We start from the raw sequence: 25,383 nt of genomic DNA, 5'->3' as shown, positions 1-25,383 counted from the left end.
GGCGTCAGCCATTATTACACCATGACGCACCAAGACATATGAAGTTTCAGGCCATGTAACATGCGACTCCGAGAAGTGTGCCAGAACGAGAAAACCTTGGCGGAAATGGACTGTCTTTATGCTGATATACATATATATGTTAAATTGTCCATAGGCGCCTAAATGGCTGGCGCCAAATGTTCCTGTCCTGGCAATCAGAACCCCACAAAAAATGCCATCTCGCAGAGAAAAATTATTTATTGCCAGTGCACAAATACCAATTTCAAATCGTGTGCGTCTTTTATTTTAGTACGTATAGGCGATTTGAATATCTTTTGACATAGCAGAAAGGCCATGGAATATTATCACGTAACGAAGTCATTATACCCACGTGTCCGCCCGAATATGTTCAACTATTATTTTCGGGCCTTACATTTTCCAAAACACCTCACGCAGCTTTACCGGTAAATCTGAATACATGAGCAGAGAGAGGATAAAAAATTGACATCAATATGCAGTTCCCGATCATATTGACCGATTCAACCATAAATGATCAAAAAAATTTAGCGCTTCGCGCGAATTAAGCCGGCTGACTAATGAGTCGAACAATTTGTGCTGAGAAGTAGCGGTGAACAGGTATCAGGGAAGTTGGGTCCGAGGGGTGCAGAAGTTTGCTTTATCGTCCTATGGAGGGGGGTCAAGACCAACGTATTGGTTTGGGCTGACGAAGTGCTGTTACGGTCCTTTTGGAATCAAGTCGGAGAAATCATCTCTTTTATTAGTCAACTCACCAAAGTTTAACTGGAAAATGGTAATTTCGAGGTCCAGCCGGTGATTTCAGACTATATGCCCATTTTTCGGTTGCCAATATTTGGGGGGCGATGATCGGTGTTTATTTTGAAAAGGGGGCGATGAGTCGAAAAAGGTTGGGAACCACTGGACTAAAGCATCCCAACTGTGTTCGACGGTGTTTTCCAAAAAAAACGGTCGAAAAATCCTATCATGAATTCAAGCCAGATTATGTGATACAAAGGTCGATTCATTTTCATGATATTTTGTGCGTGCCTCGCGTATTGGTTACTGTACCCGACATATACTGCGTTTCCATGCACGGCCGATGGGCCCATTTTCGAGAGACTCGGCCGACGAACGAGAGAATTTTGTTGCGCATGCACACGCACAGTGACCGACACCCACGTCGGCCGACTCGTCGGCCATCGAGTTAATCCTTCGGCTTAGCCCTTCGGCCATGCTTGCGCTGTGTCTTCGATTAGCGAATTGGTATTCGCTACTTACAATACACTTTTCGTATCAAATTAACCATGGCGGCACTCCGGACGGATCTTGGAAGCCTTGAGAAACCAAGAATTATGATTGCAACGGAATTTAGTAGTACTGGTACTGCTACAAATTACCCGTAGGGTACCGAAATCTTCGCGATCTGATCACATACGCTGCTGCCACAATTCGAGGGTTTGTGTTCTGGTGCATGGGTACAATACAAACTATACCGTTTGACCACAAACTAGGTGAACTTATTCACATTCCCCTGGTAAGCAAATCATCAACAGGACACTGGAAGTTCATGTCTGAATCATGACGACGAAACAGTAGTACCGGTAGATTACTGGAGAAGTTACTATTCTGTGCTTGAAATTATTGGACCTCGATATCCCATATCTATATCTCCCACATACTAAGATATGCCACCAATTTTCATCTTTTATCCATCTTATCTTATCTTCTGTTAGTTATAAGCAATTGGTTCATCATGACGATTTCACATGTTGGATGGACTTCGTGTTCAAGGTCAAAGCGGGTTGTTTGATTGAATGACCGCTACAAGTCATCTCGGCTCATTCCTACCGAGTCATTTATCGCAATCTTGTGATTATTATGAAATTGTCACTGAATAAGTAAGCCAAAAACGTCATCGCGATCGCTTCGCCCACCTAGTTCGGCCAAGTCACGGTTGGGTTACGTCTGCTCATGGAAACACGGCAGACATGTACAACGCATGCGTCATGGCCTTTCGGCCGACCATCGGCTGAGCATGGAAACGAAGTAATAGTGACCTTATAGGGATGCAAAAACTTTCATAGGAAATCGCGGGAAGCGCGAAGAACTGTATTTGCAAGAAATCGAAAAATATTACATTAATATTAACATGTCGCTCATCGCTGTGGTACTGGGGTACTATATGCATGTCACTACACCCGCTTCCACATCGTGTAACCTCACTGCCATAGCAGTGTCTCTAAAAGCCCAGTATGATGATGAGCCGCGCCAGTAAGAAGTCGGCAGTAAAGAACGAGTCCGGATGCATGGAAGAGTGAGAGAGAGAGTGAGAGAGAGAGAGAGAGAGATTGAAGTTGGGAGCGCGCGAGTGTGGAATTCATCCGGAAAGAATACGAAAGCAAAGATCCTGAACATTACTAATATCATTGTCGTGGTGTACATGACCTTAATAGGCGATAAACACCACTGTTGTATGTGTTAAATAAACCAAATAAACCACTACACCCGCTTTCGAATCAGACTTTTGATTACGTAATAGCTACAATGAGCAAATATCAATCCCCTACTGCTGGTGGGGGACAAATTATTATAAAATCTAGGATTAGTGGTGCGTGTCGTAATTCAAACAAGTGTTGACGTATGCGTAGCAACGACATAAGTTAGGGAGCCACTTCACTTGAATATCCTATTAGGTCTATTTGAATTATTTTACGTCCAAAACAAATAACAAATATTGACGATTTTCATCTGCACCCATCCGGATTTTCATCCTCACTCATCCGCACTCCGTTTTTCATCGATACTACAATTTTTTCATCCGCACAAGTGCGTATTGTAAAAGTCACGATCAGTGTTGCGTAGTAAGTTAAACAAGGTTTTCCAATTGCATTGCAGCGAAAAAGGTTTGGGAGCCACTGCACTTGAATTTCCTATTAGGTTAATTTTAATTATTCCACACTAGAATAAGTACCAATAATTTACGGTTTTCATCCGAACTCATCCGGATATTCGTCCGCACAATTTTTTTCCATCCGCATAAGTGCGTACCATCCAACAGGCTGAAAAGCACAGTATTAAACTAATTATATAGATATGCCGGTATTATAATTGGATTCTAAATTGTGAACTGTTTATATGCTCTAATTTTATTCTTAATCTAAATTCTTGCATTCTGGAAAAGGTTACAGGAGGACTGTATAGTACAGTGGTTCTCAAGCTGAACTGGCCGTCCCCGAAGCGTTTTCAGGGGGTCCGCGAAACCTCCAAATTTGCAAAATGATTGAAAGCCCGATTTGTAGCGTTTTAATTCTAGAAATCCCCGAGACAGTTTCACTTCATTACTGCTAAAACTGCAGGAGTCACATTAACAGAATGGCCGTCTGAGATGAAATATTCTACTGTACAAATTTTTAAATTTCTTACTTTCAAGTTTCAATATCCTAGCGAGATAGCGTATAGCGGTAGGCCTACAGTCCACAGCTGCAACACCAATGAATTGTGGGTTCGAGTCCGACCGAGGTTGACTCCAGAATTCCTACCTTGGAGGTTTATCTAGGGTCCTCCTCGCCATCCCATCGGCGTAAGCAGAGACTTACAAAAGCCGAGAAGTGGGCCGTGTTACAAGTCGGCAGTTACGGAATCAAAAATAAGTACATCTTCCTGGTGTAAATGATCATTGTAGTTCACAAACATCATGAATATCATAAACGACAACAATAGCCTATAGCAGAGGTCTCAAACTCAAATGTGCTCGCGGGCCAATTTCTTAGTTTTGATGATGCCGCGGGCCGCACCACCTATAATAGGGATATTCAATGCTGAATTTCCAAGTAGGCCTTATTTGACGGGAGCTTGAAGACAGGCATTCCAGAAACATCACTATTGTGCTATTCAGCCTTGACACGAAAAGAAAATCATATTTTCAAATATTTGAATAAAATTGATTTTATGCCGGCATTATTTGTTCAAATAATTTGTTCAAATAATGAGTTATAGACATCATGCGAGAGGATGCATCATGACTAATGTTCCCTCTAAGCTGCGCACGTGCGCAAATGCGGAGTGCTGGCAAGGTCTGCGCAGTGAGTTGGTGAGTCTTGCCAGATGCGTAAAAAATTAGAGGGAGAATTGCTCATGACATCGTCAAACTGTCGGGTTATAATATTGCAGCTAGTGGACCTTTGACGTGCCAAAATTTTATGTAGAATATTTTAAAATCTACTGAAGATTGATCTGATATCAGAGCATTTGAGCGGTGTAGCCTAATCCGGGTTATGATATAGTCGTGATAAGTAGGCTGTTGTTACTATTTCATTGCCAAAGTCAAATTAAATCAGCATCATATTTTGCCTTCGATTATTATTGGAACATATCAATAACAACTTGAATATAATCATTATTGAGCCATAATAATAGCATTAGTTTTTAACCTTAGCGATCGTACCCCGCGTGCTTCCGATAAGATTTCTCGTAGCCCCTGTTCATTTTCAACACAATTCCTGATTGTACCTATATTAAAATTAGAAAGCCCATACACGTAAAATCGCGCGTTGCGCGAAGACCATTTTCCAGATGAGTAAATTGGTCAAGGAAATATTCCCCAGCGTATAGGCCTAATTCCACAATGCATCTCGTCCCCAATGATGTGGTGCTTGTACCCCGAAGGCGTCTACGGACACTGAAATGTCCAATCGCCCATGAATTCATTGGTGTTACAGCTGTGGCGCGTACTACTAACTTACTTGCCACCGATAATAACATGGATAAAAAGATCAGACAACACCTAGCATGTAACCAACTAAACGTCACGGGGGTCACATAATGCCAATGGTTGCCATACTGACCTGATTAGATAGCTATATATACCCTTCGCAACGCAAGCTACAACCTTTTGATATATTACTATTCGCCATGACAGTTTCATAGATTGTTAAGTCCGTAGTATTGCCAAGTCACCGTTCCGCGTCGCAAGTCCTTCTCCGATTTTTTCGTTTAACTCGACTCAACTCGAGTCACTTTTATTTAATCACCAACTCAATCTGAAATCGAGTAATTCTACGAAATATTGCACAAAACCAAATCACAATATTTTCAGTCACGAATCATCAACGGGTCATGTTTCATCATCATGAACTAGAAATGTGACGTAATAGCTGATCTCCTACCGCATGATAGCTTTTAAAAGTGATGTGATAGTGTAGTTTGTTGAGATTTCAGTGTTTTTATAGCAGTTTTAGGTTGAACTTCAAGTTCTTATATCTAAAAAAGATATGTGGCACTGGAGTATATTGTCGAATACTTGAACTTTCAAAATGCCGTCGCGGGCCGCACAAAATGCTCTCGCGGGCCGCATGCGGCCCGCGGGCCGCGTGTTTGAGACCTCTGGCCTATAGTGATACAAACATATTGCGGTTTAGAGATGTTTTGCTCGGGTTTTGGAAAGAATTGTTTGAAAAAAATCTCCTGTGTTATACATAACCGTCATTCCTGAATAACTTCAAGGTAGGCTGCTAGATAGAAATTACTAGGCTGAACGTTAATATGCTCATTAGAGATCTGTTTCACAAGTCCGGTACCATATATGTTGCGATCATACCCAGCGGTGTCGTCAAAAGCGTTGAACAGTATTATTATATTCGCCGCCACCTATGATTATGGAAGGGGCTTGTCGGCACTCCTGAATTCATATGAAATCGACGGCACGGATTTTTGAGACACGACCGCGTAGGGCCGTAGGCTATATCAAGAATTCCCTTTGTAATACTAAAAGTCTTCCCAATTTCTCTATCCACAGCATGATGTCATTTTCAAGTAAAGTCATTTTGTTGGTGTTTTCCTATGCCTACAGTTGAAACTTACACAATACAGATGACGATTGCACAAAAATTTAGCTAAATTTGCACTAAAACTGGAGGGGGTCCGCGGCGCTTCAGGGGGTCCGCGAAGACGAATAGCTTGAGAACCATAGGTATAGTGCGAACTGATCCAAGCTTGGTGTGCAGGCAATCACCCTTCTCATGTTTATGAGAATGAACACTGGTCTGACATGAAGTGAACTTGGTTTTTGTTATAATTATTTCCAATTCTGAATTTAATTCAATATTCAAGTTTCTAGTCGTCCCACTCTGGTCGTATATATATGCATGACCCCCACACGTTATCCGATCACGCCTGACATTTCGGCAAAGAAGACACGTGTATATAATTGCTGGATTCTGTGTATATTTTGAGACATTTCGCGTTTCAACAATATCCGTTGTCAGAAGTGCGAATCGCGTTGCGTACAAGATGGGTGTCCTTTAAATGTCACGGGCGCTCTTGGCCCACGCAAGAAGACGCAGTCAACTAGACTGGGGAACTCCGAGAGCGGATTTTACATCTACAGTTTACCACATCTTGAGTGGGCAGCGCGTCGCGTGGTCCGATTTATTCCAAGTTCAGCGTCTTGACTCTCTTGCTCAAATCGCTCAAAATCTCAGAGCTGAACACTCCGTCGTCACTGCTTTCGTTGTCGTCGACATCATCGATCAAATCAAACTCGTCTAAAACATTAATGGAATTACATGACTGGACGTTGGCAGCGGTGACTTTCAATAAAAAGTAAACGCTAACAAGCGAGTTAGTAGTTTGCACCCATATAGATTACTCCTGTCGTGTGTCAGCAGCAAATATTCTGTTTTTGTTACGTATGAATATATTAGTCGTTTTTATATCGACGAGAATCGCTGCGACTGATATTCGTTTCAAATTCGAATCATCAGCCGTATTAATGAACCCATATAAATGCAATGGCATATATACCTTCTTGCATGTCGGCGATGTCATCCCACATTTCCATGACGCTTTGCACGTCCTCTTCCGGGAATCTCTCTTCCATGTCTTCCTTCAGAAGCTGCATAAACTCCACGTACGATTGTATGTCCTGTGACATAGAAGAAAGTATAATTTCCAGTGTAGCGAAGTATCTGCGCGCCAGGTGTGACACAGCACAATATATCTTGGTAAACCTACATTCGTTTTCAGAGCATTCAACTTCACCATCGTATCCTTCCTTCCAAATATCGACTTCGCGGCAGGTCCTATCCAATGCCTGAAATATTTACCGTTTGTTATCCATTTTTATCAGGCAGTGTGGGTTTTTTCATTTTTTTGATCACGCACACACTGTTTTGGTGCCTATCGCATATCAGAAGTATTAGCGCACCAGAGCATATGCATTCCGTTTTTCAAATATTACCACAAGTTATTCATGCCACGATGACGATGCTACAATTCTCATAAAGCGATAGAGGTGCTGTGACGTTTGTCACGATTAGAGCCCGGCCGATATTGGATTTTGGGCCGACACCGATAAAAACGATATCTAACACCCAGAAGTGGTCCGAATTCCGATACCTAAGTGTTGGAGGTTTACCTAGGCTCCTCCTCGCCACCTCATCCGCGTCAGCGGTGTCTTACAAAAGCCTAGAGGTGGGCCGTGCTATAAGTCGGCAGTTACGGAAAATAAGACGAATATCGGCCTGGTGTAAATGACCATAGTAGTCGACAAACACCATGAGTACCCCAAAAACAAAGAAACAAACCCAGAAGTGGTCACTGGTCAGTAACGAAATACTTCTACTTTTTCGAAGTACTCAAGTAGTTTTACTCTACTTCTGGTACTTACTCAAGTAGATAGAGTTTTCTCTACTTCTACTTCTACCTCGTAATATTTTGTGATCTACTTACTTACTTTCAGTTTGTCAAGTAGAAGTAGTGTAACCCCTCAATTGAAAGAGAAACTGCGGGGAATTCTTGGGTGGTTTTCCCGTAGTTCTAGCTTTCAGTTTTAAGAAAATTTAATTCAAACCCAGAATTTCCGTCGCGCTTCACACAAAGTAGATATGGAGTTACAAATATGTTTTCACGAAAGTGAATATTATTTAGGTAGCAGGTTGCGTGGTTCCCTTCGCACCGCATTTTCGCCCATATGACATATTTCATCACAGCCCATCATCACATTTGAAACTACTGTTTCGCAATCTAGCATTTACCCATCATATCGCAATCTAGCAGTCCATGGCGTGTTCAAATCTGGAAAGTGGGCTTTGACTTTTATGAGCGTTTGACCTGTTTTAGCAGACCGCCGTTGAAATTGTCACGACAAAAGACATGAAATACATTTTGTCGACGCAACACTCCAATGAGTGCCGATTCTTCAGGCGTCGAATCCTGTCTGCTCAGCTGAATCTGCAGCTGGACTCTGCAAACCTTGTGTATCAGTCTTGTATTCAATCAAAATCAAGCAACCCAAATCGAATAATAAACAATGTTAATTAGGTTTTCATTTGAGAATACTAAAATGCTAATGCAAGCGAGATTTGCAACAGTGCTCGATTGAATGAAGAGCGAGACAACAGTAACAAGGGCAATTTATAGCAATAGCGAATATACAATTAAAGAGTAATCAACCAATCAATTCGACTATAAGCGTACAATGACAATGATTAGAAAAAGCGAGTACAAAAATTACGAACTGATTCCTCTATAAATGTCTTCAAATAAAGGATAGAAAAAACATGCAGAATCGCAAACAATATTTCCCGCTTTTTTGAAGTAGTATATTGGTATTTCTCGTTCAATTCGCAGCAATTAGTTTCAGTTCTTTTGTCTGGAGAATTTACATGTTGAAGCATAAAAGCAAGTGAAGTAATGCTTTTAATTTCTGGAAATAAAGCTACATAATATGGCATTTTTACGATCCACCATATTTTTTATTAATGTTTACTAATCGCGCAAGGTGTTTACACCGCATCTGATACAACTTCTCCGTATTGCCCTTCTACTAAACTTACGGGCCTTATAATGTGGGAGAGGGCACCATACCATGATATTTTCTAAACAAAGGATTGGTGTCGCATTTCCATATCAATACTATCATTTTCATCCCGTGATGTGGACGAATGCTTATGTCCTGGTATGCATCAATATGAATCAAGCTCTGCACCTTTCACTAGCTCAATTTGCAGCTTTTGACAATCCATGCGAACGAATTACGATCGTTTTCAAAACTAGTTACATACTTGAGTAGATTTAAAGTCAGTCAATTCTACTTTTACTTCAAGTAGTTTTAGGTTGCCTATGGAAAAAGTACTTCTACTCGTACTTGAGTAAACTTTTTCATCGCTACTTTTACTTCTACTTGAGTAGTTCTCTTGACTACTTTGACCACCTCTGCTAACACCTCCCCCGATAACCCCGACATATTCAGCCAATATTCAATAGAGGTGCAATCTACCTCTAAAGGGGCATTTTCAAAACTTCAGAGCATTCATTTGAACAGCTTTACAGCCATTGCCATACCCGAACATAAAATAAACTAAAGGTCGCGTCTGGACACCATGAAAGTGTCAGCTGTACGAAATATAGCAATATCTCCGGTCTATCGTTCAAGGATTATATAGTTTTCTGACTTTCTATTCCCATGGTGTGACGTCACGAAAATTGCCGATATTTTTCACCTGCAATGGTCGATACCGATAATGATTTCAATGTGTGATAACGACTCGATATTATTGGTGCACCAATATTCGGTTGGGCTCAAGTTCTAATCTTTAAGGTTTTTCGACTACATTGGTTCTTTTACACCTGGTCGATATTTTCATTATGATTCCATATTTACCGACTTGCACACGGCCCTCTTCTAGTGTTTTTCACGGCACCGCTTACATGGATCACGTGCGGTGAGGAGAAACAATTCTCATAAAGCGATGTCAATAGCGGTGTTGTAATGGTGTATCTCGCAATTATACGTGGCGCTTGCGATTTTCACTGTATCCCAATCTCGGATCAACGCTGTCACGCATGGTTTTTAAGCTACGTTGTTGTACACGGGTGAGCTACTAATCATACAAAACGTCCATATACGCTAAGATATTGGAGATGGCCAAACTATCAAGTTTTACTTGCCCATGCTTACTCCAGACTTTTTTGCCGAAATTCCAGACCTTCTTGATAAATCCGCCACCACGTTTTCCACTCCTCCGCCTCCTCCTCCTTCTTCCCCACCAAGCGCCACCATTGTCCACAGTAAGCGCGAGGATGACGAGCAACGTTAACGAAAGAGTAATTCTCATCTGAAAAAAAAGCTGAGATGTCTATTCTGCAGATTATCATATAGACCGGATCAGGGAATTTTACAGCATGCCGGTCAAATAAGGCCAAGAACCGACTCCGACCAGCTCATGGCAGAATATATAAAACTTTCAACTCGGCCACTCGAATCGATTCCTACTTCTCATTTCATATATTGGGAAAACAATTGCCCACTAGATGGGGTGATATTGTATCGGTGGCTATTCCAGAAACATATCGAACGTAAATCAGGGGGGTGCTGGGCAAGTTGACTGCTTTCCTCGTGTAACTGCGTGTATAGCAATTGCAGTAGGTCTATGTGAAGCTTCATTGACACGAACGTTTTTATAAACATGCTGATAAAACGATCAAATCGGAAAGCGGTACGTGAAGCGGATAAATTAAATGGAAACCGGCTGAACTTATATTTTTGAGCGTCTCGGCACTTTCTCCGCTTGTCTATCATACCTTTGATGATGATTCATCTTGATCATCACCATTACGATTTGTGCAACAGTGTGATTTGCGCCGACTCTATTAAGGCAAACCGCTTTCCCGTCACTTGACAAAGGCGAAACCAGTCAAGTCATTGCGATATCAGCATCAGTCTACTTCTGCTGATACCAAAAGGAACCACGTCTGCATAGGACAGCTTGGGATAAGAACGAAAATACAGGGGATATAATATCGGGATATAAAATCAGGATTCCTGAAGTCTTATGTACTTGTCTTTGGGTAACTGCAACGTACACAGCTTAGATTATTCCGGTAGATTGATACCCACCCAGAAACACATTAGGCTACTTACCTCGAATCAGTTTGTTTCTGCGCTACGAGCAGGGCGAGAATGACAAAAGGTCGCAAATGTGCGCTTATATGCAGTCCGATAACTGGTTGCATAAGTTTCGGTTTCCCAGTGCATGAGCGAAGTAATCAGCACACCGGCTGGTGTCCGTATCGTTGAATGGGTGTTGTAAATGCGATATAAAAAGATAATATAATGTCGCCAGCATTAGTGCCGTGACTCAAGAATAGTGATAACATCCTATTTACGATATATATCTAATGACATGTATGTATAATTCCATGTTGTATAAGTGTGTCGTGCGCGCGCTGTATGAATGACATGCCGGACGCCAATGGCCTTACTGTGCTACAGCGGCTACTGCGATAGTCTGTTTTTACAGTATTGCGCTACTATGGTTCTCTAGTGTCCCCACGCAGAAGGGGTTGGCCTCGAAATGAATGTGCTTCATAGGCCCCTACCCGCTCGTTGCACAGCCCTAAACTAAAGCATCCCAACTGTGTTCGACGGTGTTATCCAGAAAATCCGGTCGAAAAATCCTATCATGAATTCAAGCCAGATTATGTAATACAAGGGTCGATTCATTTTCATGATCAAGCCATATTTTCTGCGTGTCTCGCGTATTGGCTACTGTACCAAACATAGTGACCTTGGGGATGTAAAAACTTTCATAGAAAATCGCGCGAAGCGCGAAGAAATCTTTTTGCAAGAAATCAAAAAATATTACATAAATATTAAGATGTCGCTCATCGCTGTGGTGCCGGGACACTATATACCTGCCACTACACCCACTTTCGAATAAGACGAATCAGAGAAAATTATTATAAAATCTAGGATTCGTGGTGCGTCGTAATTCAAACAAGTTTTGACATATGCGTCGCAACGACAATAGTTAGGGGGGCACTGCACTTGAATATCCTATGTCTATTTGAATTATTCTATGCTAAAAAAACACAAATATTGACGATTTTCATCTGCACCCATCCGGATTTTCATTCTCACTCATCCGCTCCACGTTTGTCATCGATACTACAATTTTTTCATCCGCATAAGTGCGTACCCTACCATTCCACAGGTTGGAAGGCACTGCTCGAGTGTGTGTCGTCAGTCGTCACTATGACTACTATGTCTATGCCGTACCAACACGGAAGCAGAAACGCAACAAGCTACTAGTATATTGAATTATAGTTAGTTATGTTCTGACACCTGACGCCTAAATTTAATTTATATACATATAAATTTGTGAATAAGGTGATGGAAACATCTAAACTCAGATTTATAGTAAATGTATTACGGATGGTGAGAACGTGAGTTTAACTTTCGCGTTCGGAGCGTGAAACTCATAAATTGGGAGGTTCGCGTTCACAAAAGAACCCTTGGTAAGTTCTGCACTGTAAACCTTTTCCCTAAATTGCAATTATCCACATCATTATAGCATCTTCAGTTGAATTCTTTTTTATTTATTTCGTCGTCGGACCACGCTCTGTATGATCGAGCATGAACCGTATCATTTTCAAAACTTTTATTTGCTTGTTAGAATAGGTTGATCGAAATATTCATCTTTCCGTTTGTGAATATTTAGTGACTCTCCGCTGTGAGGCTGATCGGCAATAACACAACATCAGCAACGAAATAAACTATATGTGGCGAGATAGCCTAATGGTATGAACGACTGCGACCCAGTTCAACTCCAGAATCCCATCTAATGTGATAGGGGTTAATTTAGGCTGCGTCTCGTCATCCGACCCGCGTGAGCGGTGTCACAAAAGCAGCCTAGTAAAGGACCTTGCTACAAGTCGGCAGATGCGGAATTATATTAAAGACTGTCGGCATGGTGTGAATGACCATCGTAGTTGTGAAACACACCATGAATACTGCAGACAACAACACTACATGTGCCATGCAGGTAGTCAGCGAATTGTGCTTATTCAACTAATGAAATATTGACACAAATGACATTGCTATAAATAATGGATCGCTTCCCAAAAAATCTAGCAAGCGTATCTGGATTAGATATGTTTATTGTATCATGAAAACCAAATCGTTCCAATTGGAGTGTTAGCTACTGTATAATTTGATTTTGAGCTAGTATATGTAGCAGATATATCCAAATCGGTTTTTCACTATGATCAGTGTCAATGTAGCACAGCACAGGTATGATCAACGTGGTGCCCGCGGATGTTCGGTCGCCCGCGAGAACCGAATGAGTCACCCGCGGTAGCTGAAGGAAATATCCAAATGAGATATTTGAAGATCGAAGAATATGAGGGTTTCATATGAACTGCAGCTGATCATGGGCCAGTATATCTCAAGGAACATACGGACGCAGATTTCGATCGGGTTGTTGCTCGTTTTCGACCATGCGGAGACTTAATGCGAATCTTGTTGATTTTCCCGAGTCTAGACGCGGATATTGGCGACTCGGCGCGCAGTGCGGCAACCCAACTGAGCCTGAGGACGCTGGTGTAAGTCCCGGGGAAAGAGAGTAATCTGTACCTGGTAAGGGGTGGAAACCCGGCCCAGTGCTCTGAATGTCTAAATATAAATGAGGATATCCAACTGATCACGGATAAACGGCGGGAGTAACTGGTAACCCGTCGTATTAATCAGTATACCGAAGAAGTAGCTGCTCTTGGTTTCAAAATGGTTGGTGACCCCTGTGGTAGCAATAGCATAACATACAGCAGGGGTGTCAAACTCTAATAGCGTCGCGGGTTGGATTCAAGCCTACAAATCGCTCGCGGGTTTGATTCCGAAATGTTACCTCGTGCTCTTACTTCGTGCTCTTACATACGAAATCGGTGGGATAACCGAATAGACAACAAGAACTACCCAGAATATGAACAAGAAAGATTTCGCCGTTTTATGAATCGCACCGCGCATCTCATTTCCAAGGCAAAAGCAAAATACAATGAGAGAATTTTCAATAGAGACAAAAAGGACACTCATAAAACTTGGTCAGGACTTAACTCTCTTTATAACCGGATAAAGGGCGATAATTTTGTTTCAGAAATCGTAAATCCGGATACTGGGACAGACTGTCAGACCCCGCGGTCATGGCGAATCACCTCAATGAATATTTTTGTAACGTATACCCTAATATTAGACTAATATTGCTTCTACTATTACAAAACCCGTGTCAGTCAGGTCAGAGGCGAGATCGATATCTCTCAGTCTATTGTGCTTGAAACTACGACCAAATACAAAGTCGAAGTAGCCGTTGGACAGTATATCGCCCATTTTTTAAACTTCATGATAGAAAGTGGTGTCTACCCAAGCTATTTAAAATGCCAGAGTAGTCCCGGTACACAAAGTTGGAGATATAACTTATGTCACCAACTACCGTCCGATATCAGTTCTCCCATGCATCAGAGTTGTATTCGAATAATTGCTCCTCTCGCGCCTATCCTCATTCCTCGCCAAAATGTCAGTCATTTCCCCTCAAAAAATTTGTATTCCGAAACAAACACCAAACCTCACATGCTCTCTTAGCAGTGGCTGAACAGTATTATGATATCTCAGAGAAGCGAAATGTGGGGTGTAGCATATTTCTTGATGTAAAAAAGCGTTTGACTGCGTAGATCCTAATATTCTCATCTCGAAATTGGCGCGTTACGGGTTTCGGGGCCCACAACTTGAGCTCATGAAAAGTTACCTCACTGGACGCCAAAAATGGTTGCAATTTCAGATACCTTGTCGTCTTATCATCTGGGGACCGGTGGTGCACCCAAAGGCTCAGTACTTGGACCAGTCCTCTTCACCTTATATGTCAACGACATTTTTGAAACCTCCTCAATGAACACCACACTGTTCGCTGATAATACTCACCTCCTCTCTTCTGCAGCTTCGACGGCAGAGCTGGATGCCCTAACTAGTGACCAAATGCCCAAAGTGCATGAGAGGAAGGCCCAAAATAGCCATTGCATAGACGCCTCGAAATCCCAATTGCTGACAGTAAATTAAAAAAAAAAACCGTTAATATCGTTGGTCAGCCCGTTTCCAACACGGAAAATGCCAAATACCTCGGGGTCTTACTGCACTAGGACATGTCCTGGAAGTGTCATATTCAGTCCCTAGACACTAAATTATCACCGAAGCGTGGCCTGTTCTACAGACTTAGACGTTTCATGCCAGCCTAGGTTCTTCTGATACTCTTTAAATCCTCAATCCAGTCGAAGTTACAATACGGCATCCTCTGTTGGGGGACTGCCTGAAAAACTGCACTCGAGTCGCTGCAAATCTACAACATAACGTACTCCATATCATAGCTACGGCCCCAAAAGCGCCTGGTTGTCCATCCAACAAGTCGCTGCTGAAGAGATTCGGTGTCCTAAACATAAAAGATATGCGGAAATTAAAAAACGCCAAGTTTATGTATCAGTTCTACTGCGGTCATATAGCCATGAATATTTCAATGACTTCTTTACCTCAGAATCAAAAGCGCACAAGTACAACACACGCGCGTCCACGTCGTCCAAATATCATTATCGACCGAAAAGATCATGGCGCTATCAAATATGCCAGACCTGAGTAGGGTTGCGTTTAAAACAAACCATGTTTTAAAACACCTTGTTTAAAACATGTTTTAAACCACCAGAGGTCTCAAACACACGGCCCGCGACGGCATTTTGGATTTTTAAGTATTCGTCAATATTTAACTACCATTTACTTTAATTTGAGAACTTAAAATTCGTTCTAAAACTACTCCAGAAGCCAGAAACTACTCATCAAACTTCACTTACATCAGTTTCTAAAGTTACAATTACAACGCAGTGGAAGTTTACCTATTACGTGACATTAATTCTTTATGATGGTTAAACATGTTAATGATTCGTACTGAAAATTGTGGTTTGTACTTGGGCGCGAGTTGAGTTGCGTCAAAAGATACAAAAAGAGAAGGACTATTGTGACGCGGACCGCCGTGACTTTGTGCAAGCACGGACGCAACAAACTATCAAACTGGTATGGAAAATAGTAAAATATCGAAAGGTCGTAGGTCGCGTTTCGTAGCTCATTTATATATCTATAAGCAGTTGGGTATGGCAACCATTGGCATGATGTTGCCCTCTTGGTGTATAGTTGGCTACGTCCTGTGTTATCATGAATAGACCATATTTATCCATGTTATCATATTCAATTATTGTGACGAGTATAAAATGGTCGTAGCCTACGCTTCACAGCTGTAACACAAATGGATTTTTCATCGATTGGACATTTCTATTGCTATTGCACAGTAATCATTATATTCAAGTTGCTATTGATCTGTTCAAATATTCAAAGGTAAATATAACGCTGATTTAATTTGACCTTGGTAATAACGTGACTAATAGTCTAGTTATCCCGAGACCCGGATTAGGCTGTACTGCTCCCAATCATGTTCTGATATCAGATCAATCTTTGTAAAATTCCTCCCTTGCGGCACGTCAAACGTCCGTTAGCTGCAAAATTATAACGCGACAGCTTTTACGATGTCCTGATGCATTTCTACTATGACATGATGTGTATAACTAATTATTGTGACAAACTAAGCCAAGTACACCAACTATTTTACTGAAATATCTAAAAAATGTTATGTTTTTTCATGCCAGGCGTGAATTCACAATACTAAATCACAATTTTACGATGCGTGTAGTAGGGTTACCATATTTTTGTGACCCAAATTCCGGACGCTCTTTAGCGCCCACTAGCGGATTTTAAATGAGTTATGAGCACATTTCGATCATTATGACGTCACACCAGCAAAGCTTTGTCTACCGACTAAAGGTGGTCACGATCCGGTTCAGGAGTATGTGGCTGTGTGTTGTAAGTTGTAACCACGGCCGAAGCCACATTTTTTCACCTCGCTCCCCCACAAATAAACACTGATCGGCCCACCGTACGGTAATCGATGCAACTTCTAGGGGCTTGCTATATGCATCTGGTCGTAAATGATTTGAATGAATTACAGAAGAGTGCGGAGAACTAATCCTCTTCGATAATCGATAATCAATATCGATAATGATAATACTTTATCGTTGCGATATTTTTTTATCTGAACAAGACACACAAGGTAGCCTACAATGCGATAAGACACAATGCGTTGTAGTGAACAGATAGGCCTATAGTGCCCGACGTCACAGTTCTTTTCGATGATGGCATTTTATGAAGCCGCGGCCCAGTTCTTTCTATTCCTTGTGAGTGCTTTCTGTCGTCGGATCTTTTTCTAGGCTTTTTACGGCGTTGAAAAAGGAGACCAGATAGGCCTCCGGCGGGAATCGTACCGGGGCCGCACGATTTGTGGGCCCTTAGCGTCACCACTACGCTATCTCCCTCGCGTATTGTGGAATTATGTCAATAATATTGGTTCTTCCATACATTATTATATAATTTTGATCTTCTCTCCGCCCACATGATCAGAGTTAGCGGGCGAGCTGGTGGAGGATGATGACTTCGAAAATGCAAGTAGCGTAATTGTACGTCATGATCATGTCACACCGATAAGATTATTTATCAGCCTCATGCCGGTGCGCACTGCAACACCGCACATCCGGTGATTTCCAACCTTTTATGGTCGCGACTCCATTTCCAACTTGGCGTTGCCCAGCTGATTACTAATTAGCGGTCGGCAAATTTGCCCAAATTTATACTCGCAGTCTATTTTGGAAGCTGATTGCGTTTAACCTCTTCGTAAACCCCAGAATAAAGGCAAACTATCTTTGAATAAAGCATCCAAACGGCCTCAACTGACTCTATGAATATACCGTTACCTTGTAATTGCGATTACAATTAGACTTATTTCTGTAAATAATTGCTATTTTTTATTTTTAATCGCAGTTTTTGAGAGGGTGGTAGTCCCGATATCCACACGAAGATATGTGATACGAAATCGCGCGCAGCGCGAAGAAAAATTTCATAAATCTGCCCTAAAACAATCTTGTTTATGTTCATTTACGAAAAAATTATGAGCTTTTTTCAAGCCTTCAAAATTCCGGACATTTGGGCATATTTCTGGAATTCCTCCCGGACGCAGTAAAAACAGTGAAATTCCGGACATGTCCGGGAAATTCCGGACGTATGGCAACCCTACTGTAGAATGTCAGTCAGCAAGGTCCCGTCAAATAAGGCCTACTTGGAAATACATTGAATTCCCCTATTATTGGTGCTGCGGCCCGCGGCGCCATCAAAAAGTAGGAATTGGCCCGCGAGCACATTTGAGTTTGAGACTTCTGTTTTAAACAGTGTTTTAAACAAATGCCTTAAAAAAACATTTTTTAAAAGTTGTCTAATTATGCCATAATTATGTAAGTACGTCTGAAAAACCATGTAGTACGAACCTATGGACGATTTTCACCTAAAATAATCGACGTATACGATGTCGGGTGACTGGAACCCTCGAAATCGTCAACGGTTCAACAACTTTTGCACGAAGATATAGATCATTGGTACGGATAGGGTGTTCTGATGATGATGGCTGCCGGCAGTAAAAATGCTGCATATCGATGTAGTTCTGGTTAAAGATATTTTAGTTCTGTTTATCACAGTGACCGGAAGCCCTTTTCGTCGAAGGAGCCGAGCCATATTTACCCTACATTTTCAATTGTCAATGCCAACTGTGACATCACAGTTGAATATTCGTGGCGTCATGGCTAAAAACAAATAAAATAGCAATAAAACATGTTTTAAACAGTCTCTCTTTCAAATTGGAGGATTATACTACTTCTACTATACTACTGATATAGCGAAAAGTAAGTAAGTAGATCACAAAATATTACGAAGTAGAAGTAGCGAAAATGAGATTTACTTGAGTAAGTACCACAAGTTGCGAAAAACTACTTGAGTATTTCGAAAAAGTAGAAGTACTTCGTTACTGACCACCTCTGTGAATACAAGATATTTAATTAGAAACGCGGACGTTGGAATTTGGTTCGTTATTATTAAACCGCGAGCCCGGTTCCTATCCCATGCCTGGGGATCTATTGGGTCGAAAGTGACACAGCAGTGCCACCATAGATATTTCAATTATAGATTTGTGCAACTAATATAATTCCCACGTAAACTGCACATAACGTCTCCGCATTGGCGTTTTCGTTCTGTGAATAACTACTTTTTGGTACATAATTGTATAAAACTCTGAACTTAGTGTGCACTCTTTGCCTTTCTTGAAATTGGAAGTTAATTTCACCGATATCTAACAAGTGGTAACTATAGCGCAATGATTCTTGACCGTTTTCTCTCCAGCGCCCTAATTCAAAAATTGCCTGGGAATTTGTTTGTTACAGTTGATAAATTTGGTGATGCTTGAGTATTGCATCATAATGTGACCCGAGTCGTCCTTCAGTATCGTGTACATTACTTTAGACCAGTGGTTTTCAACGTAGGCGATATCACCCCCTTCGCGGTTTAGGGGGGCGAAAATAACGATGAGGCGATAGGAGGGCAATGGTGCGTGAAAACGGCTATATTGGAGTCAAGTCGGAGAAATGACCTTTTTATTAACTCAACTCACGAAAATTTAGCTGTAAAAGTTTGATTTCGAGGCCAAGCCGAAAAGTTGACCTTTTTTAGTCAACTCGCCGGTGACTACAGTTTGTATGCCTATTTTATTTGGTGGGCGATGATCGGTGTGGAGCTTGAAAAGGGGACGATGAGTCGAAAAAGGTTGGGAACCACTGCTTTAGACAGAAGTTATGTACTTACGGAAATATAAGAGTGGAATTGGCAATCCCTAGTTTAAATGCCTCGCTATTATGCCATTTCCAACAAAGATTTTATGCTATGTATTTAATGTAAGGCAAACGTACCAAAGTTTTCCGCGCTGCTGGAAAATGGCTGAATCACTATTTACTTGTGAGCAAGTTATGTTATATCTTATTATGTTTGTAGATTATTGTTGCGTAGATGGACCCCATAGTAATGTAAAAGATGGTATTCATGATCCATTCGCTGCTGCATCCGATGCCGGCTCAAATTCGCCTGAAAGTGGTGCCGATGCCCCACGGCTTCACGGATCCCCAGAAAATGCTTCCTGGACCCCCGGTTGAGAACCAATGGTCTAAAATGTTATAAGAATAGCTCGACACACACCATAACATTTGTTGAGTAATGACTTACAATACCGAAGAAAATAAACGAACGGCCTGCAAACATCCGGACCTGCAAGCATGCTTTGAAACGTTATCTTTGTGTTGATTTACCCGCACACGCAAGTGAGTGTGGCACATCACGGATTCGCCCCGAGTTCCGTGCAAACAAGGCGATAATAAACATCTGTTCCATGCACAGGAAGGACGTGTTGTATATCCTTTGATTGTATACTGCACGAAAGAAGACAGTGACTCGATCCAATTTAACAATTACAGGAGATGGGGTATGTTTTGCGATGCACCATTGCCACCATATGTTAGAAACAGAAATCACGATGTCGATTGCTCATTTAATATACGTGCGGGGACGAGCCGGATTGTACGGTGACGAGTCGGATTGTACGGTGAATCGGATCATATCTTCTACTCGTTAAATTGCGATATTTACTTGACCTGAATTGTCACTGACAGTAATATAACGTGTTCGTTGCGCACAATTCTGAAGCTATTTACCCGAGCATTTAGTTCAACACAATTAGGATATGTTTTCGTAGCGCCAGAGCCTTTTGCCGGACTCTCTTATCCCAGGTTCTCGAATCGACAATCATAACGCTGGAGCAGTCGATTCTCTGCCGATAGGAGGGCCGCCTCTATGTATACAAATACATTTATTCATTCTCCAACTATTCCGTGTCAGCTGCGTCTCACGAAAGCCTAGATTAGAACAAAGCGGTACGTGCTTCGGCAAGTCAGGAATCATAATAAATGACATCAGCTTTGTGTAAAATATAACCAGAGATGTTCAAATACTCAGCGTTTCTATCCGTGTGGGAGTAGAAATAATGTTTTATTGTCCTAAACGAATTGAATTTATGATAAAAAAATTCTTCCAAAGTGGCATGATTATGTCATGACTGTCAAATTTAACTGGCGACCATTTAAGCGCCTATATGAACAATTAACAATTTAAGGTCTCGGCCTACAAGCAATGGTCATTTTAGACCAGTGGTTCCCAAGCTTTTTCGAATCATCGCCCCCTTTTCAAACTCCACACCGATCATCGCCCCCCAAATATTGGGAACCGAAAAATGGGCATACAGACTGAAATCACCGGCGAGTTGACTAAGAAAAAAGGTCAACTTTTCGGCTCGAACTCGAAATTACACTTTTCCTGCTAAATTTTGGTGAGTTGACTAACAAAAAAGGGGATTTCTCCGACTTCATTCCGAAAGGACCGTAACAGCACTTCGTCAGCCCCCCCCACTACGTTGGTCTTGATCCCCCCTCCATAGGGTGATAAAGCAGACTTCTGCCCCCCTCAGACCCAACTCACCCGATACCTCTTTACCGCTACTTCTCAGCACTAATTGGTGGACTCTTTAGTCAGGCGGCTTAATTCGCGCGAAGCGCGAAAAATTTCTATCATTCATGATTGAATCGGTCAATATGATCATGAATTGCATATCTATTGCCGTCAATTTTTCATCCTCTCTCTGCTCATGTATTCAGATTTACCGGTAAAGCTGAGTGAGATGTCTTTGAAAATGTAGGGACCGTAAATAATAATTGAACATATTCGGGCGGACCAGTGGGTATAATGACTTCGTTACATAATGACATTTCGTGGCCTGTCTGCTATGTCAAAAGATATTCAAATCGACCATACGTACTAAACTAAAAGAGGCACACGATTTCAAATTGATATTTCTGTACTTGCAATTAATTTTTCTCTGCGAGATGGCATTTTTTGTGAGGTTCTGATTGCCATGACAGGAACATTTGGCGCCACCCATTTAGGCGCCTATGGACAATTAAATATATATGTATATCGTCTATATGTCGAAGTCGGTCAGCATAAAGGCAGTCCTTTTTCGACAAGGTTTTCTCGTTCTGACACACTTCTCGGAGTCGCATGTTACATGGCCTGAAACTTCATATGTCTTGATGCGTCATTTTGTGATAATGGCTGATGCCGAGATGCCCATTTCTATAACTCATGCGTATTATTTCTTGGAGGAAAGGTATCCAATAAGCAAGAAATCTTCGACCACGAAATGGCGCGCAGCGCGAAAATTCACGAAAAAATTGTGGGCCTCCTTCGAGCTCGAGCCCCCCATCCCAATTGGGGGATTGGGTGTGGCAGTTACGGTCATGGACGCCAATATAGATATTTCAACGCGCCATCGCCCCCCTATCACCCCCTTCGTCCGTTTTCGCCCCCCCATCGCCCCTTGGCTATTTTCGCCCCCCTGGACCGACAAATCGCCCCCTGGGGGGCGATATCGCCCACGTTGGGAACCACTGTTTTAGACCAATGTTTTCTCGCAGCCGATGTTTTTGGCAGCATCATTCGGGAAGTCACATGTTGTTCCAAACTTCATGTCTTGGTGTCTCGTGGTGTGGTAATGGCCGGCACCAAAATGACAATTTCTATACCTTAAATTAAATATTGAAATTAATTTCTTTTTCGGATCCTTACTAAAATCAACACATGCAGCGATAAGAAACCCCGCAAGCGTTCAATAATTCTATCAAATCAATACTCTATTCTGGCTAGTCTATTACATCTTTGATGAAGATTCATCTTGATTCTTGATTACCACCATTTCGATTTGTGCAACAGTCAGATGAACGCCGACTCTAATAAGGTTAACCGATAGGCCACCACTTGACAATGGGGAAACAAGTGAAGCTATTGCGATATCAGCATCACTCTACTTCACCTAATGTCAAAAGGAATCATGTCCGCACATGTCAGCTTCGGATGAGAAAGAAAATACAGTAGCCTATACGAGCATATTAAATTAGGATCCCTCGGGTCTTTTGTCCGCATCTGTGGGTGACCGCAAAGTACACAGCCTAGAATCGAGCACATCGAGAGATGATACTAATGGATTGGTATCAACCCAGAACACGTTGCTCATCTCGAATCAGCTTGCTTCAGCGCTACGTGCAGGAAAAGAATGACGAAAGGTCACAATTTGGCGCTTATATGCATTCCGACACTGGTGGTATAAGTTTCGGGCTCCCAGTGCGTGCGTGGAGTAATCGTGCTACTCCTCTCGCTGCAGTAGCCTACGTTTTGTTGCATGGATGTTGTAAATGCGATAAAAAAAAAGAATGTCCCCAGCATTAGTGCTGTAACTCAAGAATAGTGATAACATTCTATTTACGATATAGATCTAATTACATGTATATTTGTATTGTAATGTAAATTCTTCCGCACAAACCAACTAAAAATTGTTATAAAAAAATAAAATGAAAGTACGTACCAATATTTTGTTTAGATGTGCCACAGGTGGGCTACCGGTTTACGCCATCAAGTGTCTCAGTAAAAAGAAAATAATTTTCCTCTGTTTTGATTTCAGCTAGTGCGCTAAAATCCTTTTCGCCCAAACAATTGTTGGGTTTTGTAGAATAACCATTAGGGATGGTGTGAACGTGAGGTTCACGTTCGCGTTCTGTGTGTGAACCTCGGAAATTTAGAGGTTCGTGTTCACAACAGAACCTTGGTAGGTTCTGCACTGTGAACCTTTTGATAAATTGTAATTTTCACTCCATTATAAGATCTTTGGCTCACATTTATTGCATTTCAACTGCGGGACACTCCATGCATGGTGCTGGCAGCATAAAAAATCAACGCTTAACGAGCATGCACCATGCACCTTGACAACCTTAAAAGTTTTAGTTGCTTTGTTGCAAAAATTTTCTCGGAATAACCAGTTTCTGTTTGTGAATATTTAGTGACTATCTGCTGTGAGCTTGACCCGCAATCACACAATATCACGAGCGATAAACGTAGTCAGCGAATGATGCTTATTCAATCAATCAATGACATTGATATCGTCTTCTGATGTAAAAAATCGAACGGGCGTACGGGGTCAATCTTGACTTCATATCTTTACTGTATCATTAAAACCAAATCCGTGCGATTAAGGTGTTTGCTACTGCTGCATAACTTGTTGTTGTTTGTGGTATTGGTAGCGAGTATTGAAACCCGTTGTACACTCTGCTCAATATCAAAGTAGCAATGCTCAGACTCAGAACACATTGCCCGGTCTGGCTAAGACCGTTAAGGCGTAAGCTTATATTCCTTGGTAAGTCCTCGTCGAAATTGTTGGCAAAGCGACGGAATATACTGATTTTACGCAATTATTATATCCTTTGATTACCGCTGTTGATATATTAAGCGACGTTTAAAACGCCGATATGTACTTCAGCATTGTGGCATTATGTGGACCGAGTCTTCGCTAGGTATCGTGTACATTAATATAGGCTATCACTTCATTGGAAGATAGGGTTGGAATTAACAATATGACGTCGTGTGACGTCACGAGGTTCACGTTCGTGTTCACACAGAACCTTTCAAAATGGTTCGCGTTCACACGAACCTGAACCTTCCAGAGGTTCACACCATCCCTAATAACCATACGACACTCCTATTCAAAATACTGCGTTTCTAAGCATGGGAAAAATGTCATTACGTGAAATGTCACAATATGTTTCAGATTCTATATTTTTTCGATAGTGGGTCTCTTCGGAAAAGGGTTGGAGGCCTCTGTCGCTTCCGCTGCCGCCTCAAATTTGTCCGAAGTAGTTTCGTTGTCCCACAGTCACAAAATACCAAATCCTCATTTTGTTTTGCAAAAATCGCAAACGCAAGTCGGACCAAAACGCAGCTAAAATCTTTACAATCTAGTTTGCAAATACTACCCAAATTCAGGCTCTTTGATGTGACATATTTTTTGCCATTAAGTATTATTTTCTGTATTCACATAGGTAAACTGGTAAATATATAGGGGAGATGTGGTACCGATGGATCACTGGGACCGAAAATACTTTGAAAATTTACTATGATAATTCCATGATTACACTCCGTGAACTTGTCTACAATTGCATGCTGGCAAAATCTTTCCTTACATACAAAAAAATTCGACGTGCGCGAGCTATTGGGTCTCTCACAGATGTTTTTTGTTTTGGGGGGTATAAAGTAAATTTAGATCGACATATGCATTTTTCTTTGTAACTTTCAACACGAACAAACCAGCAATCATTTTTATTGTGAAGTGTAGGGCTTGTATCAGGCTATTTAATGGCACCTATTATTTTTTCAGTACTTTCTTTGAGTGGAATTTTTTTCGATTCATGTATAAAATTCGTAGGGTGGGGACCGATGATACAATAGCCAAATCAAGCAAAATTATCAAGCATACTAATCATGAAACAAATGAAACTTGCCTACGTACAGAAAATCTTTATGTAATAATTGCATATGGTGTTTTATCGCTATAACGAGGTATTTGGAAGTCACACTGTCGATTTTCGGGCAATATGTATGTACCCTCAAATTTATAAGTCCGAGCCTAAATCGAAACGTGATTTTATGACAACATTTGAGTTAATATT

At 41.5% G+C, this 25,383-nt stretch overlaps 1 protein-coding gene across 2 annotated transcripts; it reads right to left on the bottom strand.

The window, feature by feature from the left end:
- Positions 1–6,199: 6,199 nt before the first annotated feature.
- LOC145433885 (uncharacterized) lies at positions 6,200–22,919 on the bottom strand. Of its 2 annotated transcripts, none has more exons than XM_080311138.1 (5): positions 22,904–22,919; positions 9,946–10,114; positions 7,009–7,087; positions 6,799–6,919; positions 6,200–6,539 (listed from the first exon to the last, which is right to left on the bottom strand). In XM_080311138.1, exons 2-5 carry the CDS (start codon positions 10,110–10,112, stop codon positions 6,424–6,426), a joined length of 483 nt encoding a protein of 160 aa, XP_080167264.1. In that variant the 5' UTR covers positions 10,113–10,114; positions 22,904–22,919; the 3' UTR covers positions 6,200–6,423. The 2 variants fall into 2 exon arrangements, with proteins under 2 accessions (XP_080167264.1, XP_080167263.1); XM_080311137.1 differs by lacking the exon at positions 22,904–22,919 and adding an exon at positions 10,919–11,106 and having other exon boundaries at positions 9,946–10,112.
- Between the last annotated feature and the right edge of the window lie 2,464 nt (positions 22,920–25,383).

Source organism: Botryllus schlosseri, chromosome 2, assembly GCF_051294905.1.
Source record: "Botryllus schlosseri isolate E-star chromosome 2, Bs_hap1, whole genome shotgun sequence".
NCBI classification, from domain to species: domain Eukaryota; kingdom Metazoa; phylum Chordata; class Ascidiacea; order Stolidobranchia; family Styelidae; genus Botryllus; species Botryllus schlosseri.
This window is presented reverse-complemented; position numbering and strand designations above follow the sequence as displayed.